Here is a 19000-nt window from a genome sequence, read left to right as displayed (position 1 = left end):
TGGCGCCCAAACCACAAAGCGAGGCGCTGAAGAAAAAGATGGTCACGGCCAGACCACGAGGTACAGCACTGATGGAGTAACATGTGGCACCAAACGAAGAGGAGGATTGGGGTAAAGAAAGCAAGGCTCTCTTAAAGGAGGTCTGCAACCCACTACAATTAAAGGGACAGTCCACACACTCAAGCAATGTAATAGCAACTGTAAGTTAGAGATAAAATGTGTAACTGACGATCAGAGTTGTGTACATGCAATAAGCAAGGAAACGTCACGTGATCATGTAAAATGTGTAACTGATGATGAGAATTGTGTACATGCAACCAGCGAGGAAAAGTCGCGCGATCGCGATCGGAGCTGCAGAGCATTACGCATAAGTAATGAAAAGTTGTGCGATGTAGGATTTCAACTGCACTCAGCCAATGCAGTGGGCAGACATCCATCGGGAGCACACAGGTCCAGCGAGCTACCCAATGCTGTAGCCTGCATCCCGGGGACCAGAGTTATGCACCACGGAGTGTGGCCACAAGCAGCCAACACACACAAGCTGCAGAGCAAGTGACCTCAGCAGGGCAACGTCACCGGTATCGATACCCTGCCCCTGATCGGCTCCACCTCTCAGGCATCAGATGGCACCAAACGCCACGAGCCTGAAAGAGCAAACTGTGCTAAGGCACAGTCCCCAGATCCCATCGCCACCAAGGTCATACCCAGAAACGAAGGGTCACCTGCTACAGTCCCCCCAAAGGGAACTGGGACCAGCCAGGATCCCAAATCAAACAACGCCTAGGCCAGCGAGTCAGCAGTTCCCTGTGCACTGCTAGACAACAGCTCCTCAGGGAGCAGCAACGACCCAGGGCGCAAAGAAAGGACAGTGAGGTCACAGGCATCTGTGAACCTGGGCACCGCGCCACCACCAGACTGCAGGGACACCATCCATCAGTCCTGGAACTAGTTTGTCCTTACGCACCGGTCACTGCATCGATAATGTATCTCACCAGTCTAACGTACTTGCCTCACAACGGAACCACAAATGTAATGCAACCTTGTTTTTCTGAACTTGAATGTATATGAATGTAATGAACCTCTGGCATAATCTATATGTGGCTGGGGGGGGGGGGGGGCGGCGCGTGGAGAATGGTGTGGTCAGGGACACACACAAACAGCAACCACTAGCACCCTACTGCACCAACCACTCACCTAAGATTGAAATGACCTGCCAAGGGTCAATCAGATAGAGCTCAGATAGAGCTAACCCCAGAGCACAGTCAATGCAGAGGCGATTTGCACTGAAGGCTTAGGGGAGAGTGATGTCATGTATCCTACATGGCTACTGTTGGTACTATCACAAGGTGTGCCACCAGAGGGCACAGCAGTGGAAGACTTGTAGGTTACCTGTACAGGTGTGCCTGGCCTAGTATAAAAGGCAGACCACCAGGTGTGATCCTCACTCTGGTGTTAGTAAATAAAGGACTCAGTTCAAGTACAACACATTGCCTCGTGGAGTCATTATTAGAGCATCTAAGGACACAACAGAAACAATGAGAGCGCAAGAACGAAAGAGAGAGAGAGAAAGAAAGAGGAAAAGTGAGACAGTGAGAAAAAGAGCGCAAAAGGAGAAAAGAGAGAGAGAGAAAGAGAGGAGAAAAAGAGAAAGAGTAAAAAGAGAAAGAAGGAAAGAGAGTGTGAGAAAGAGGGTAAGAGAGATGGATGGATGGAGTGGGGTGTAGTGGTGAAGCTATTTTTATTAATGCCGGATGAGCTGTCAAGGATGGTGATTGGATGCCAGAAAACAGGAGGAAGAATAGGGACAGGCTGAAGAGGGGGGGGGGGGGCAGGGGTGGTAGTACTGTCAGGTTACATCCATAATAGAAAGTAGGGGAAGGTGAAGCAAATACAGGAGAGGACAAAAGAAAACAGAGCACAGAGTAATTGGAATTCTCCAAAGTACGTACAATCTATGCATCATCCTGTTATTTATGATGTTAATCATGTCTCATGCAACACAAGGGCCTCCAACAGCCCAGTTACACGAAGAGATTAGTCACGCAACTAAAAGTGACCAAACTTTACAGGAACCACATTGGGGCTGAAGGGGACAGTCAAATATGAAAAGTGTGGGCAGGGAATATGTCAGCTACCTCATCGAACCCTAAAATAAGAGTAGCTGTAATTTCATTCGTAACACATGGCTGAAACACAAGCAGTTAACAAAAAAACCAAGGGCAAACTCTAGGATATTTCCTTCAGTGAGGATATGGCATCGTTGATTTATAGCCGTCTTAAAATACAGACAGACACGGAGCCATTGGACATACTGTCAGATTGAGCAGGTATTCATCAATGCTGGCGGGAAGTGAGGGAATAGGAAAACTGCAAATCAATAAAATCAGGATTCCTAAAAAAAAGTGAACCTTCTCTGGTACTTTAATACGATGCTTACACAAGAGCTTCCATAAAAAAGCTGCAGCTATTCTTTATAGAACCCAACAAGGGAACGGTGACTATCTCTGTAATGCTATGGAATGGGATCTTCAAAATTATGATGGAGTTCGATAGGATAGACGTAGAGAAGAGATTTTCATTTGTGGATGAGTCCAAAACTATGGGCCCATAAATATAAGACAGTCATCAACAAATCCAATAAGGAATTCAGGAGAAACTTCTTTACCCAGAGAGCGGTGAGAATGTGGAGCTCGCTGCCACAGGGAGTGGTTGAGGCAAATAGCATAGAGGCATTTAAGGGGAAGCTAGATATGTACATGAGAGAGGAAAGAATAGAAGGATATGTAGATAGGTAAGATGAAGTAGGGTGAGAGAAGGCTCATGTGGAGCATAAACACCGGCAGTTGTGCTGAATGGCCTGTTTCTGTGCTGTAAATTCTATATAGCAGATCAACGGAATATACTGAAGGATGGATACATGATGGGTGATCTTATAGAAACATTTAACATAAAGAAAGGGATAGACAAGATAGAGGCAGAGAGGTTGTTTCCACTGGTCGGGGAGACTAGAACTAGGGGGCACAGCCTCAAAATGCAGGGGAGCCAATTTAAAACCGAGTTGAGAAGGAATTTCTTCTCCCAGAGGGTTGTGAATCTGTGGAATTCTCTGCCCAAGGAAGCAGTTGAGGCTAGCTCATTGAATGTATTCAAATCACAGATAGATAGATTTTTAACCAATAAGGGAATTAAGGGTTACAGGGAGCGGGCCGGTAAGTGGAGCGGAGTCCACGGCCAGATCAGCAATGATCTTGTTGAATATAGGAGCAGGCTCGAGGGGCTAGATGGCCTACTCCTGTTCCTAATTCTTGTGATCTTATGTTCTTATGGACTCCTAGGTGCCGGTGGAGATGTTGCACTTTATCAGGGAGGCTTTGAGGGTATCCTTGTAACGTTTCCTTTGGCTCGTTTGCTGTGAAGGAGTTCCAAGTAGAGCGCTTGCTTTGGGAGTCTCGTGTCTGGCATGCGGACAATGTGGCCTACCCAGTGGAGCTGATCAAGTGTGGTCAGTGCTTCAATGCTGGGGATGTTGGCCTGGTCGAGAACGCTAATGTTGCTGTATCTGTACTCCCAGGGGATTTGTAGGATCTTGCGGAGACATCGTTGGTGGTATTTCTTCAGTGACTTGAAATGTCACCTGTAGATGGTCCATGTCTCTGAGCCATACAGGAGGGCGGGTATTACTACAGCCTTGTAAACCATGAGCTTGGTGACAGATTTAAGGGCCTGGTCTTTGAACACTCTTTTCCTCAGGTGGTTGAAGGCTGCACTGGAGGCGGTGTTGAATCTCGTCGTCAATGTCTGCTCTTGTTGATAAGAAGCTCCCGAAGTATGGGAAATGGTCCACATTGTCCAGGGCCGGGCCGTGAATCTTGATGACTGGGGGGCAGTGCTGTGCGGCGAGGACAGGCTGGTGGAGGACCTTTGTCTTACGGATGTTTAGCGTAAGGCCCATGCTTTCATACATTGACTATGTCCTGGAGTTCAGCCCACGAACAGCAGTGTGATAATTACCATATAATATATATGTAAACGTGTAAATACTTGTTTAACCACCAGAGACCTCATCCCCTGGAGTCTCAAGGGATCCCACAATCCCTTGGGAGCACCTGTACATAAGGAGGCCTCACAGGCTGGAGAGACACTCTGGAGACCTGAATAAAGGACTACGATCACACGTTACTTTGAGCTCACAGTATCTGGTCCGATTCTTTATGCAAGACATAACAGATCAGATAATCTGTTTTTGTTTACTGATGTTGGTTGAGGGATAAATATTGGCCAGGTCAGCTGGGATAACATCCCTGTTCTTCTTTGAAGTAGTGCCATAGGATCTTTTACATCTTCTCGAGCGAGAGCAGATGGGACCTCAGTTTAATGTCTCATCCAAAAGACGGCACCTCCGACAGTGCAGCACTCCCTCAGCACTGCACTGGAAGAGTCAGCCTAGATTTTTGTGCTCAAGTCTCTGGAGTAGGACTTGAACCCACAACCTTCTGACTCAGAGGCGAGGGTGCTTCCCACTGAGCCACGGCTGACACGTTATAAACATTTATATTGCAGAACCATTGCCAGTTCTTAGACAGCGTCCAGACATGGACAAACTATACATGGAGGGAAAGTCCCTGATGGGCTAATCACACTTATATTCTTTCTGCACTTTACGACGCTCTTAATTTGAAGTGCTTTGAGTGATAATCAAAATCGAGCATAGCTGCAAGACGGACTGGACCACAACCGTCCAAACATAAAGGAGTTGCCTCACCCTGGCTCTTGATATTGTTGGCGGTTAGAAACAACACAAAGGGACAAGATGATCCAAGTTGGTATGGTGCCCATGAATCGCGGGGCAATGAAGTCAGCCAGGAAGGTTAATCTTCGTAGAATCATACAGTACAGAAAGAGGCCATTCGGCCCAATGTGCCTGAATCAGCAATTTGAAAGAGCTATCCAATTCGTCCCACTCCCCCTGTTATTTCCCCCCCTGCAAATCTTAACACAGAATCAATCATATGAACAGTATTGCTTATGGTGAATTATTTGGGGGTATTTTGATAAATATTCTTTTGCACATTAGTTCTTATATATGAATGATGTGAAATGTGTTTCTTGTATCCTTTAAAATCAAAATGAATAAAAGCGGATTTTTATTTTGCTGCAGCCATGTAAATGACAACACAAAGAAAAATATGGAATCATTTGGTTGTTTCCCAAACCATTTCTTTGTACCCAAGTGGGGAGACGGAAATGTGACTGAAAATGCAGCACAAACATAAAGTGTGCAATGTGGAGGATGGGTGCTACTGAAGGGGCACAATGGGTCAGCCTTTCTCACAAACCAACTTGTGAATGTGGAACGGTAATTCAGATAGATTGTACACCATGTCCCAGAATCTGCTTCCATAATAACGGTGAGTTGAACGGCGTTTGCCATTATTGATGTGTGAATCATCCAGTGACTTGTGGCAAGAAAGAGAATCCCCGTGAGTTGCGAATCGCCACAAGTTGCCGGAAGATTTGCGCCGCTCCGCTATTAGCCTCGCGAACATGCCAGCTCGCCCACAACCTCCCCGCGAGTTTCGTGATGTTGCTGTGTTTGTGCATTAATTACCTATTAAACTCGCCGTAAAAAGTTAGAGCTGGTACTTAACAGCGTAATGACCCTTTTAACAATGTAATAATAGTTATTGCAATGCCAATCAACCTCTCCGGTCCAGAAAGGGAAGAATTGAAACTGTGGAGCCTCGTTCCTGCAGGAATTGTCAATTGTTCTTAGAGATTTTTCAAATTTCAAATAGTCTCATTTTTTTCCTTACTTTTAGAGGGGATTTGAGGGGGGGCTTCTTTACGCAGAGGGTTGTAGGGATCTGGAACTCACTGCCTGGAAAGTGGTAGATGCAGAAACCCTCACCACTTTTAAGAGATGGTTGGATGGGCACTTAAAATGCCGTAACCTGCAGGGTTACGGACCTAGAGCTGGTAATTGGGATTAGACTGGATGACCTTTTGTTGGTCTGCGCAGATATAATGGTAAGTACTGCAGGGAATAGAATACGGCCAGGGTGATCTCCTGGACTAGTTTCAATCGCCTGGATGGGTCGGAGAGGAATTTTCCCAGATTTTTTTTTCCCTTAAATTGACCTGGGTTTTTATCTGTTTTTTGCCTCTCCCAGGAGATCACGTGGCTCCGGTTGGGGTGGAGTGTAGAAGGTTTTAGTAGAAGGGGTGTCGCAGTTGTGTGAGGTAGACTGGTTGGGCTGGATGCTCTTTGCCTTTCCACCACTGTTCATTGTTCGTGGATTTATGTGTAACCTTCAGGGCTGCTGACCGAGGGCCATGCGGCTCTTTGTCGACCGGCGTGGACACGATGGGCCAAAATGGCCACCTTCGGCACTGTAAATTTCTATGTTTTTATGTTTCTTTTCCTTTCTGTCTCTTTTTTTTCTGTCTCTCTTGTAATCAAGATTTTCTTTCCCTCTCTTCATTTCTCTTTCTGTACCTGATGGGACTCTAATTCACCCTATTTCCTTCTCTGTCGTTCCTCTGTTTCTTTCTCAATCCTTAAATCTCACGGGTTAAGGAGATAGACTGTCGGTCCCATCGTTCACCAAGGTCCCTGATGCCCCATTGCCCTCGCTATCAGCTCGTACTTCCAGGGGAGATTTTTCTTTTGAGCCGAAGGTCAAGGGAAAAAAAATCAAACTGACGGGGTACTCCGCGACATGCCCCCCTTGTGCAAATTATGGACCATGATGCGTCTATAATTGGCAAGAATTCTGTAGTGTGGTGTAGAGTCAGTGAGTAAGAATCATTTCATGTTTCACTTCTCAGAACTAGATGGACAGAGGTGACACTCTCATGGAACAGAAAAACCACAGGAAACTGATGATAAGCTATTCAAAGATTTTGCTCAGTTTATAAAAAAAAAGCTAACACATCAAAACGACTTTTATCTGATACAAGCCAGATGCCTTCAGTGTTCACGACCTGAAATTTGGTACTACATCACTAGATTAGAGGTCAGGTTCAGCTACAGACAGAAATTGAAGAGGTGCAGTGTGTAAGTATTAACACTTTGTCAAAGTTTAACAAGTTTAATGTGTCATTTAATTGGTGTAATGTTAAGAATTAATCATGTTACTATCTTTGTAAAACAACACTTTGAATTGTTCTTCTGCTGTCTTTCTCGAAATTCTTCACCTCAGGAATAATTCTCAAATGCTGCTGTTTATAAATTATACCTTTTCGAGTTTGCAATGGATAAAGTCTGTTTTGTAAAATATTTTTCCTAAAATTAGTAATTTTTTTAAAAAGCCACCAAAAGCTGTTCACAGTATTCATTTCTTACAAATACAGATTGAATAAATCAGAACAATTCTGGAGAGATTAAAAATAATGCTTTTTGTAACTACTGTATATTGTGGGTCTCTGTCAAAAATGTACATGGAAATAGAAGATAATTCAGGAATATTAAAAGTTGTACCTTGGATAAATAGCATGCAAATTCTCCCAACAATTTAATTAGATAGGAAATATATAGATGATCAAAAATCACATGTATACCGTTTAAAAATATATCCATGGCAAAAGCTGCAACATGCTTATCACGAGGGGGTAAGAAATCAGGTTTACCTCCCTGCAATTCTCCAAGTAGTAAGTTCCAAAATTGTAGCTCAGATATTTGACAGGGCATGAGTTAAAGCATGTCCTTACATAAAGCAAGAGAGTCAGTTAGAAACCAAACCTCATGCCACCTTTCTATGCCTCTCGTAGCAGTAAGCTGGGAGCATCGGCTGATTACTATGGGATGGCGTGGGGGGGGGAGGAGGAAGATAGAGGCTCAGAAGGGGGCGGAGGGGGGGGGGGGGAAGTAATTTGGAAAATGGGAGGAAAATATAGAAATATATACAAAGTACAGGTTCGCATTTGTGGTTTCACAGCTATTGAGGTAGGGCTGTTCCAAGTACAGTATTACATTCTTCCTAAGCATTTCAACACTTGACTATACAGTCAGGATGAAATTGGCTGGCTGTTGAGAAGTACACTGCAGAGACTGTAAAATGAATAGGCGACCCTGATTAGTCAGCCTGCAGCATACTCAGTCGAGGTTGTCTCTCCTACACATGCAACTGAGTTGCCATTGGGCTGTGCAGTATTTGTAATGAATTAGCACATTCGTATGAAATTATTTTATCTGCTATTTTAAAAAAGGGCATGGACCCATTGATTGAGATGCATTGATTGCATACAGAACGAGGTAATAAAAATGTGTTGATGCATTTATCACCAATCACACAGCACATGGCCAGAGAGTAAAAAAAGAAAACAGAGAATTACATCGGATTTTACAGCACAGAAAGAGGCCACTCGACCCAGCTGGTCCGTGCCAGTGTTTATGCTCCACACGAGCCTCCTCCCACCCCTCTTCATCTGACCCTATCAGCATCTCCTTCTATTAATTTCTCTCTCATGTACTTATCTAGCTTCCCCTTAAATGCATCAGAAGTTTATCAAATGGTCACAAATACAGTAATCTATGGTGCAGCGTATTATTCTTTTCAAACATGTGATTTAGTATAGGTTCAGTAAGTGAGGTACAGCTCAAAGAGACAAATGAAAAATTTATAAAGAAAATTATGTGAATGTGACAGATGACCTAATTCTCCCTCCACTCCACATCGTGACATTCCTCCTTTCCTGTCCTTGTTTCTGAAATACTCTCTTCCTCTTCAAGAATTTGAAATACTCACAACCTGGTATCCACTTGCCTCAAATGCCCATTTCCCAGTCTGCTTGAGTTCTGTCCATGCTTGTTCCACTCATCCAAGATTATCCCTTCCCCCTTATCCCATGCCTCAAGAGTCTCCTCAGGTTTACGGCATGCCTCCAAGATTTCTGTGTTTTCTGAGTCTACCTATAATTACGTCGAATGTACAGCACAGAAACAGGCCATTCAGCCCAACTGGTTCATGTTGATGTTTGTACTCCACACAAGCCTCCTCATCTCACCCTATCAGCATAACCTTCTATTCCTTTCTTCCTCTTGTGTTTATCCAGCTTCTCCTTAAATGCATCTATACTATTCGCCTCAACCACTCCGTGTGGTAGCGAGTTCCACATTCTCACCACTCTCCGAGTATAGAATCTATGATTCTATAAAGAAGTTTCTCCTGAATTCCTTATTGGATTTATTATTGACCATCTTATATTTATGACCACTAGTTCTGGTCTCACCCACAAGTCATTTCTCTACATCTACCCTGTCGAACCGTGTCGTAATTTTAAAGATCTCTATCAGGTCACTCCTCAACCTTCTCTTTTCTAGAGAAAAGAGCCCCAGCCTGTTCAATCTTTCCTGATAGTTATAACCTCTCCGTTCTGATATCATCCTTGTAAATCTTTTATGCACTTTCTCCAGTGCTTCCATATCCTTTTTGTATGGAGACCCGACTGGCCAAGCTGGCCATTAACCGGTCCAGGCAGCGGGCAGTCGAGGGGGTCGTTCAGCCCGACTGCTTGCCTCTCTTCCGCGGTTACATGCGAGCCAGAGTGTCCCTGGAGATGGAGCACGCGGTGCCCACCGGTACGCTCGCGGCAAGAGGTGGGCACTGGAGGGACAGGAGTTCATCATTTCAACCAGGAACAGAATTTTAATTTAATTTGACAAAGGTTCCCTTTTATGTTAATTTGTGGTTTTTGGTGCCCTCAAACAAAAGGGGACACTTGAATGAAAGATTTTACCAAAATAGTTGCATGGAGACAAGAACTGTGCACAGTACTCCAAGTGTGGTCTAACCAAAGTTCGATACAAGTTTAACATAACTTCTCTGCTTTTATTTCTTTTCTTCTTAGAACAGCAACTTGCATTTATATAGCACCTTTAAAGTAGCAAAATGTCCCAAAGTATTATTTCCCAAGAGTATTATCCGCAAAAATTGACACTGAGCTAAAGGAGGAGACATTAGGACAGGTCAAAGAGGTAGGTTTTAAGGAGTGTCTTAAAGGAGGAGAGTGAAGTAGAAAGGTGGAGAGGTTTAGGGAGGGAATTTCAGAGCTTAGGGGCCAGGCAGCTAAAGGCATGACTATCAATGGTGGTGCAATGAAAATCAGGGATGTGTAAGAGGCCAGAATTGGAGAAATGTCGAGTTCTCGGAGGGTTGTAGGGCTGGAGGAGGATACAGAGATAGGGAGGGATTTGAATACAAGGATGAGTAGGCTATCACAGCCAGTGTAGCACGTAGTAGCTGTTATTTTATCGTGAGGGCATATCATCTTGTGATTGTGCAATTTGATCACCAGCCTCACTCAAAATGTTTTTTGAAAACATTTGAGAGAAAAGTTCAGACTTTCCTGGTAGATGTAACTTCTCAGTATTACCCTTGTAAATCTTTTTCCCCAGTGTCTCTATGCACGGTTTGTAATATGGAGACCATAACTATGCATAGTACTCTAAGTGTGATCTAACTCAGGTTCCATACAGGGTAGATGTAGGAGTGATAATTGGAGGTCAGCTGGTGAAAGCTGTCAGATTTGCTAATGACAAAGCCTTGGTAGCAAGTACCATGAATGGACAACCGTTGTTCGTAGATAGCTTGCAAGCCTGCAACAGTCAAGTGTCGGCTTGATTCCTGAGTTGAGAATATACTAGTCAGTGAAAGAATGACCATGGAGAGCAGGTGTAATGGTTTATTTACCAGAAATCTTCCACTGCCAGCAGTAAGGACTTGTTTCACATATTTAAATACAAATTTGTTTTATGTGTCAGCCTTGGCTCAATGGTAGCACTCTTGCCCCTGAGTCAGAAGGATTGAAGGTGGCAGGTCAAGTTGAGAAGGCTGTTAAAAAGTACATGGGATCCTGAACTTTATAAATAGAGGCATAGAGTGCAAAAAAAAAAGGAAGTTATGGTTAACCTTTATGAATCATTGGTTAGGCCCCAGCTGGAGTATTGTGTTCAATTCTGGGCACTACACTTTAGGAAGGATGTCAAGGTCTTGGCGAGGGTGGAGGGGAGATTTATCAGAATGATACCAGGGATGAAGGTCTTCAGTTATGTGGAGAGACAGGACAAGCTGGGAGTGTTCTCCTTAGAGCAGAGAAGGTTAAGGGGGGATTTAATAGAGGTGTTTAAAATTATGAGGGGTTTTGATAGAGTAAATAAGGAGAAACTGTTTCCACTGGCAGAAGGTCAGTAACCAGAAGACACAGATTTAAGGTCATTGGCAAAAGAACCAGAAGGGAGATAAGGAGAATATTTTTACGCGAGTTGTTGTGATCTGGAACACACTGCCTGAAAGAGCGGTGGAAGCAGATTCAATAGTAATTTTTAAAAGGGAAGTGGATATATTCTTGAAAAGGAAGAATTTGCAGGGCTATGGGGAAAGAGCAGGGGGGAGTGGGACTAATTGGATAGCTCTTTCAAAGAGCCAGCACAGGCACGATGGGCCGAATTGCCTCCTATGCTATAAGATTCTGTACTTCTTTTGTCGTAAAAAGCGAAATGGTTCACTCATGTTCTTCAGGGTTGTGAAGCTGCCGAGTCTGGATACAAGCGACGCCAGTCCCACGTTATGTGGTTGACCATAATAATCCTGTGAAACACCTTTGGACGTTTCACTACATTAAAGATGCTATATAAATACAAGTTGTTGTTGTAGAAAAACGCTATGCTGGTCACAAAAACCCAGGTCGCCGATCGGAACATGGGCAGGAACTTCGGCGGGGCTCAGGTATAGCAGAGATGCAGCAAGAGATTGTGGCAGAGGTGTGTCGAATGACGGGGGCAGAGGAGCAGAGAGATCAGGGCCCACAAGTGATGTGATCGGGGCCCAGGAGAGGCGAGAGTTCGGGGCCCAGAAGAGGCATGGGCCCAGGGGCAGCACGGGCCAGCCCACACTGCGATTTGTTTGCGCACTAGGTCCGTGCAACAGAACTGGTCTGCAGTCGTCCTGGTTAATCTTTGCCACTGGACCAAGACCAAGCTCAGTCAAGCCCGCGTGGTGTCTGGTATGCAACGGCCACCACGCGTTAAAAAAATCTATGTACAAGCATCTTCCATCCTTCAACATGTAGTTTGCGACCTGGAATATTAGGTCCTTCATTGAAACACCTGTGAACTCATTCCTTTTTGGTGTGGAAGCAAGTCATCCTCGGTACGAGGGACTGCCTAAGATGGAATGTTTTAGCAATGGATTATGGAATCAAGACTAACGTAGGTCATACCAAAGTATCAAAGGTTCACAGGAATGTAGGTGAGAAATTAAACGAGGAACAATTGAATCAGGTGAGACAATTTAATGGTCTGGGAAGTATAATGACTGAAGATGGCCTATGTGCCTTGGAGGTGAGAGCTAGGATCACAATGGGAAAAGTTAATAGAAGGATGAGGATACTGACTGGACAACTGAATAAAGAGTAGCGAAGACAAAAGCAAAATACTGCGGATGCTGGAATTCTGAAATAAAAGCAGAAAATGCTGGAAACACTCAGCCAGTCGGGCAGCATCTGTGGAGAGAGAAGCAGAGCTAACGTTCCAGGTCGATGACCTTTCATCAGAATTGGAAGAGAGAGATTTAATAGTTTTTAAGCAATTACAGAATCAGGGAAAAGAAAGGGTGGGAGACAAGAGCAAAGGGAAGGTCTGTGATAGGGTGAAGGCAAGTGTGAGTAAATGGCAAAAGGGATGACGGTGCAAGGCAAAAGGGGTGGTAATGGGACAAATAAAGAAACAAAAAATGGGTCTAGAGGAGGTATGAATGTTTACAGCAAAACCATTGCCAGCACCTGCTGTTCTGATCTGAAATTGTTGAACTCAATGTTGAGGCCAGATGGCTGTAAAGTGCCTGATCGAAAGATGAGGTGAGTTCCTTGAGCTTGCATTGAGATAAGATTAGCAAAGAGGTTTATATGGATTGTGGTGCTGAAACATGGACACTGAGGAAAGAGGAGCTCAAACTTCTGGAGCTTTGAGATGTGGGTTTGGAGACGCATGGAAAAAGTCCAAGTGGTTAGATAAGAAAACCAACGAGCAAGTGTCGGCAATGATACAAGCAGAACATAGCTTGATTGATGTTATCAGAAAAAGGGCAAAATAATCTGATTGAGCAAGTGGGATAGGATGTTGACGGGGGTATTAGAAGTTTGGATGGAAGGAGAAAGTCCAAGAGGGAGGAAAAGAAGGATGCTCCTGGACCTCCTTGAAGAATGGGAGATCATAACTTAAGAGAGAAGGCAGCGTGGTTTGGAGAAGGGAGAATTGAGCTAGAATTTGACTTCGGTAGACCAATGATGATGGTGACTGATTACACACCTGTTGCAGTTTTTGTATTACGTTCTCAGTGTTTTCCCTCATTGTAATGGGAGCTCATTTTTCAAAATAATGCAGAAGGTTATTAATTATATGATCCACTTACCACAATAACTTGCAATAGTGCCTTTAACGTAGTAAAACGTCCCAAGGTACCCCACAGGAGCGTTATTAAATAACATTTGACGCCGAGCCACATAAGGAGACAGGTGACCAAAAGCTTGGTTAAAGAGGTAGGTTTTAAGGAGGAGAGAGAGGCGGAGAGGTTTAGAAAGGGAATTCCAGAGCTTAGGGCCCAGGTAGCTGAAGGCACGGCCACCAATGGTTGAGTGATTCAAATCAGTGATGCATAAGAAACCAAAATTGGAGGAGCGCGGAGATCTCGGAGGGTTGTAGGAGGTTATTAACAGTTATGTGAGTGAAAAAGAGAGACTGACAAGCAAATAAACATATACGCTGTTGCAAATCTTTATCAGACAATATTGAATGAAATGTCTGTAGAATGGCACAGCTTCACAATTACATAGGAAAGTTTTTGTCTGTAGTGAAAGTAGCGACTGAAGTATCATTCATGAATGTTTACCAATTATCTTTTTTGAACATTTGTCCTTTTTTCTATTTCACTAGTTACATCTCTGTTTTTCTCTTTCTAATTAAGTATTTTCTACTATTAATTTTAACTGATCATATTGCAAAAAAATCTTTCCCCCCTAAAAAAAATTCTGCCCAATAGGAAGAAAAATGCATTTCTATAGTGCATTTCGCGAGCTCAGGACTTCCCAAAGCGCTTTACAGCCAATGAAGTACTTTTTTTGAAGTGTATTCACTGTAGCAATGTAGGAAATGCGGCAGCCAATATGTACACACAAAGTACTATGCGATAATGGCCAGATAATGACATTTTTTTCAAGATATGATCACCACAAGAAATGTTTTGATAATGTCGCTTCAAATGTACAGCTTCCAGTGCGGATCAAACATTCCGATGAATATGACAGAGAGATGCACAAACCCACAATTCCATTTGCGGCACTCTTGACATAGAAATGCCTTGGCTTCCACAATTTCAGACTTTATTAAAGGAGCCGAAAGCTCCATTACTCTTAACTGCCAATCCATTCCTCTCCCAGGCCTGCAAAGTTTTTACTCCTTCTCTCGCACAACCACCCCAACTTTTCCATGTCCCCACTCTATTCCTCACAGCCGCCAACCCGCCCCAGCTCCCATCCCCCCAACCCACAGCGCAGCCCCCCACCCTCCCCCACCTACCCCACTGAGTGCTTCAGCTGGACTCTTTGCTTCCTTTCCCTCCAGTCCCAAACCCTTCCCACTCCAGCTCTGCGGAAACACACTCGCTTCAGAAAACAGCCTGTGAGTAATCGCAGAGCTTCATGTTGTCTTAGCCTCAAAGCACACCACAGGATATCCATTTGCCCTTTTAATAACATTTGTAGGAACTAGTGATATGGCTCATGTGGCTTTTAGCTCTGTGTATTTTTGATTTTAAGGATTTTATGGCTCGTTATACATCAGCCTTTGTAGCATTTGATTGAACTTACATAGCAGATACAGCACAGAAATAGGCCATTCAGCCCAACTGGTCCATGCCGGTGTTTATGCTCCACACGAGTCTCCCCCACCCTACTTCATCTCACTCTATCAGCATATCTATCTATTCCTTTCTCCCTCATGTAAATCTAGCTTCACTCTTAAATGCATCCAATCTATTTGTCTCAACCACTCCCTGTGGTAGCGAGATCCACATTCTAAACAATTTTCCCATCCTGCTCAGGCCGCTTCCCAGCTTTACAATAAGAAAAACCGTGCCTGGGCGGTTATTTGAATGCACTGTGCAGCCTGTTAAAGGGGCCGCGCACCCTCAAAAAATTAAAGGGAACATTGGTTCCAACCACTCTCTGGGTAAAGAAGTTTCCTGAATTTTTTGCTGGATTAATTCGTGACTATCTTATATTTAGAGCCCCTACTTTTTGACACCCCCACAAGTGGAAACATCTTCTCTACGTCTACCCTATCAAATTCTTTGATAATCTTAAAGACCTTTACCAGGTAAATAATTAGTGAAATAATTTTAAACAAACAGCTTAATTTCTTTTTTTTTTAAAACAACAACTTTAATTTATATAGTGCCTTTAACGTAGTACAATGTCCCAAGGCGCTTCACAGGAGTGTCATCAGGTGAAATTTGACTCTGAACCACATAAGGAGATATTCGAATAGGTGAGTCAAAGAATAATTTGGTTAGCAAACTAAAAAGTTTCCAATGGTTTCACAGCCAACCATAAAACCTTTGCATAAATAAAAATAAGCACTTACACTATTGAAAATTTCTTCCTGTAGTTAGTAGTTCAATTAAAAAAATTTTTTTTTATTCATTTAATTTAAAATCCCACCATGGCAGCTGTGGAATGAATGAAACAAATCTGGAATAAAAAGCTAGTATCAGTAGTAATGGTGACCATGAAACTACCGGATTGTCATAAAAACACATCTGGTTCACTAATGTCCTTTAGGGAAGGAAATCTGCCGTCCTTACCAGTCTGGCCTATATGTGACTCCAGACCCACAGCAATGTGGTTGACTCTTAACTGCCCTCTGAAATGGCCTAACAAGCCACTCAGTTGTACCAAACTGCTACAAAGAAGTATCACCACACGGGCTGTAGCGATTGAAGCAGGCGGTTCACCACCATCTTAGGACTGGGCAATAAATGCTGGCCTTACAAGCGACGCCTGTATCCCATGAACGAAAAAACTATTTTGACAGTCATCATCATCATCATAGGCAGTCCCTCGAATCGAGGATGACTTGCTTCCACGCCCAAAAGGGATGAGTTTACAGGTGTTTCAATGAAGGACCTAATATTCTAGATCCTGAACTACATCCTAGAGGGTGGGAGATGCCTGTGCATGGATTTTTTTAACGTGTGGTGACGGGTGCTTCAGAGCTAGGTCTTGGTCCAGTGCAAGGATTACCTAAGACTAACTGGAGACCAGCTCTGCTGCACGGACCAAGCGCACACACATATCGCAGTGTGGGCTGGCCCGTGCTGCCCCTGGGCCCTCGCCTCTTCTGGGCCCCAGATTCACGCCTCTCCTGGGCCTGGGTCACTTCCCTCTACAAACTCTTGCCGCTCCTTCGCCCCTCCTGCTGTGCCTGCAAAGCCAGGTCGCTGATTTTGACAGTAGACTTTGCATAAATGGCAAATCCGTCATAAATCCTGAACTGAAACTCAGATTTGTTTCTTTAACAGAGGTGCGGGAGTTCCGGTTTCTGTAAGACCAGCGAGAATGAGTTTGACCATGAATCATTCAACAACTCATCGCAACACTTCTGCAAACAACACTGATGAAGAATGTAATCTATACGCCCACCGCCATACAGCCAGGATCATTTTACCTTTAGTCTACTCCATAATATGTTTAGTTGGCATCTTTGGCAATATCCTAGCCATAATAGCCATCAAGAAAAAACAGAAAAAAATCAATTCAACTACACTTTACTCCATGAATCTGGTAATCTCAGACATTTGCTTTGCGGCTGTTTTACCCGCGCGGATAATATACTACGCACGAGGATTTAACTGGCCATTTGGTGAAGCCATGTGCAGAGTTATCGCACTCATCTGTTACAGCAACATATACGCCAGTATAAGCTTCATGACCTGCTTAAGTTTGGACAGATTCCTCGCTGTAATATATCCCTTCCGCTATTCCAAGTGCAGAAACGTCCGCTATGTCAAGAAAATCTGCATTGTTGTGTGGATCATTATACTCTGCCAGACGGTGCCACTGCTGCTTATCAATATGACTAAAGAGGTTCAAGGCAACTTCATGACGTGCATGGAATATCCAAATTTTGAGGTTTTGCCGCGACTTCCAGAAATGCTTCTTGGCGGTTGCATCTTCGGTTACATTCTCCCCATGGGCATCATGCTGTTTTGTTACACTCGGGTCAGTTCAAAGCTCTTCAGGACAGCAAAGCAGAACCCCTTAACTGAAAAGTCAGGAAGAAGCAAAAAAGCCAACGACGTGATCTTGCTTGTACTCTTCGTGTTCTTCATATGTTTCACTCCGTACCACATGGCTATTGTGCAACACATGATCAAAAAGCTGCGTTACATGCCGTCCTGCCGGCAGCAACAGAATTTTCAGGTCGCTCTCCATGTGACTGTTACCATGATGAACTTCAATTGCTGCCTGGACCCTTTTATCTACTTCTTTGCCTGTAAGGGCTACAGGAGCATCGTCCTCAAGATGATCAGGCGGCCCATTAGCGTGTCCATTTCAAGTGGAGTTAAGTCTGCCGTGGACACCAGCTTACCCGGTGTGGGGAATCACTTGCACGCAACAGGGACAACTTCCGACACCAACTTGTAGAGACAATTTGCTTGGGGTTACCAGGAAAAGACCACAGCCGCGATCAAAAAACTGCAATTCAATTTATAACCTGATCCAATCCTCAATGTGTACATTACGCAACGGTTCATTCACTTACTTTGTAGAAGTCAAGATAGAAAACTTTTTTTTAATCGTCATAATTTATTTTTGTAATAGAAAACCCCAAAATGTGTATGTCGGTCATCTTCCATTCATAATGTGCGAGAAGGGGCTCGGCAGTATCTCAGTGCTCCCAATACTATGGGTTTCACTCCACTTTGGATGCAGTTACACCGCGACTGTTACTTCAATACCAAGTGGTTTTGGATGCACCTCAACACAGAAGTAGTGGTAACATTACCCGTCCCCATCCCCGCCTCAGCTCATCTGCTGCTGAAGCCCTCATCCATGCCTTTGTTACCTCTAGATTCGATTATTCCAATGCTCTCTCATCTCCCATCCTTCATAAACTTGACCTCATCCAAATCTCTGCTGCCCCTATTGTAACTTGCACCTGTGTTCCCTGACCTACATTGGCCCCGGTCCAGCAACAACTCGATTTTAAAGTTCTCATCCTTGTTTTTAAATCTCTCCATGGCCTCGCCCCTCCTGATCTCTGAAACCTCCTCCAGCCCTGCAACCCTCTGAGATATCGGCGCTCCTCCAATTCTGGCCTCTTGCACATCCACAAATTTTATTCTCTACCATTGGCCTTCAGCATTGGGTCCCAAGCTCTGGAACTCCCTCCCTAAACCTCTCCACCTCTCTTTTCTCCTTAAGATATTCCTTAAAACCTACCTCTTTGACCAAGCTTTTGGTCACCTGTCCTAATGTCCCTGTAGCTCGGTGTCAAATTTTGTTTGGTAACACTGCTGTGAAGCGCCTTGAGATGTTTACTATGTTAAGGCGCTATATAAATGAAAGTTGTTGTATTCACGAGATTTAGATAACTTCTATTAAATGCTGTTGCTTTGTTCTTGTCTACATCACACTAAATTCCTGAATTGTATCTATACTCCATATTCTATATGTTTAAAAATAACATCAATAACCCTTTAGTGATAATTACTGAAAGAAAAAGATTTGCATTTATATAGCGCCTTTCACGGCCTCAATGCGTCCCAAAGTGCTTTACAGCCATTAAAGTACTTTTCAAGTGCAGTTACTGTTGTAATGCAGAAAGCGCGGCAGCCAATTTATGCACAACAAGCTCCCACAAACAGTACTGTGATAATGACCAGATAATGGGGCCAAGTTTCGGCCTGAGTTGCTCCTGTTTTTTTGGAGCAACTGATTTAGA

General features: G+C 43.9%; 2 protein-coding genes across 3 annotated transcripts in view; one reads left to right on the top strand and one right to left on the bottom strand.

Moving 5' to 3' along the window:
* Window positions 1–19000, bottom strand: part of ubac2 (UBA domain containing 2) — a 328535-nt gene that overhangs the window by 183225 nt on the left and 126310 nt on the right. The window lies entirely within an intron of this gene.
* On the top strand, window positions 7022–17745 carry LOC139274715 (G-protein coupled receptor 183-like). Its single transcript, XM_070891397.1, has 2 exons — window positions 7022–7057; window positions 16575–17745. The coding sequence occupies exon 2, from the start codon at window positions 16612–16614 to the stop codon at window positions 17698–17700; it is 1089 nt and encodes a 362-aa protein (XP_070747498.1). The 5' UTR covers window positions 7022–7057; window positions 16575–16611; the 3' UTR covers window positions 17701–17745.

Source organism: Pristiophorus japonicus, chromosome 10, assembly GCF_044704955.1.
Source record: "Pristiophorus japonicus isolate sPriJap1 chromosome 10, sPriJap1.hap1, whole genome shotgun sequence".
NCBI lineage: Eukaryota > Metazoa > Chordata > Chondrichthyes > Pristiophoridae > Pristiophorus > Pristiophorus japonicus.
This window is presented reverse-complemented; position numbering and strand designations above follow the sequence as displayed.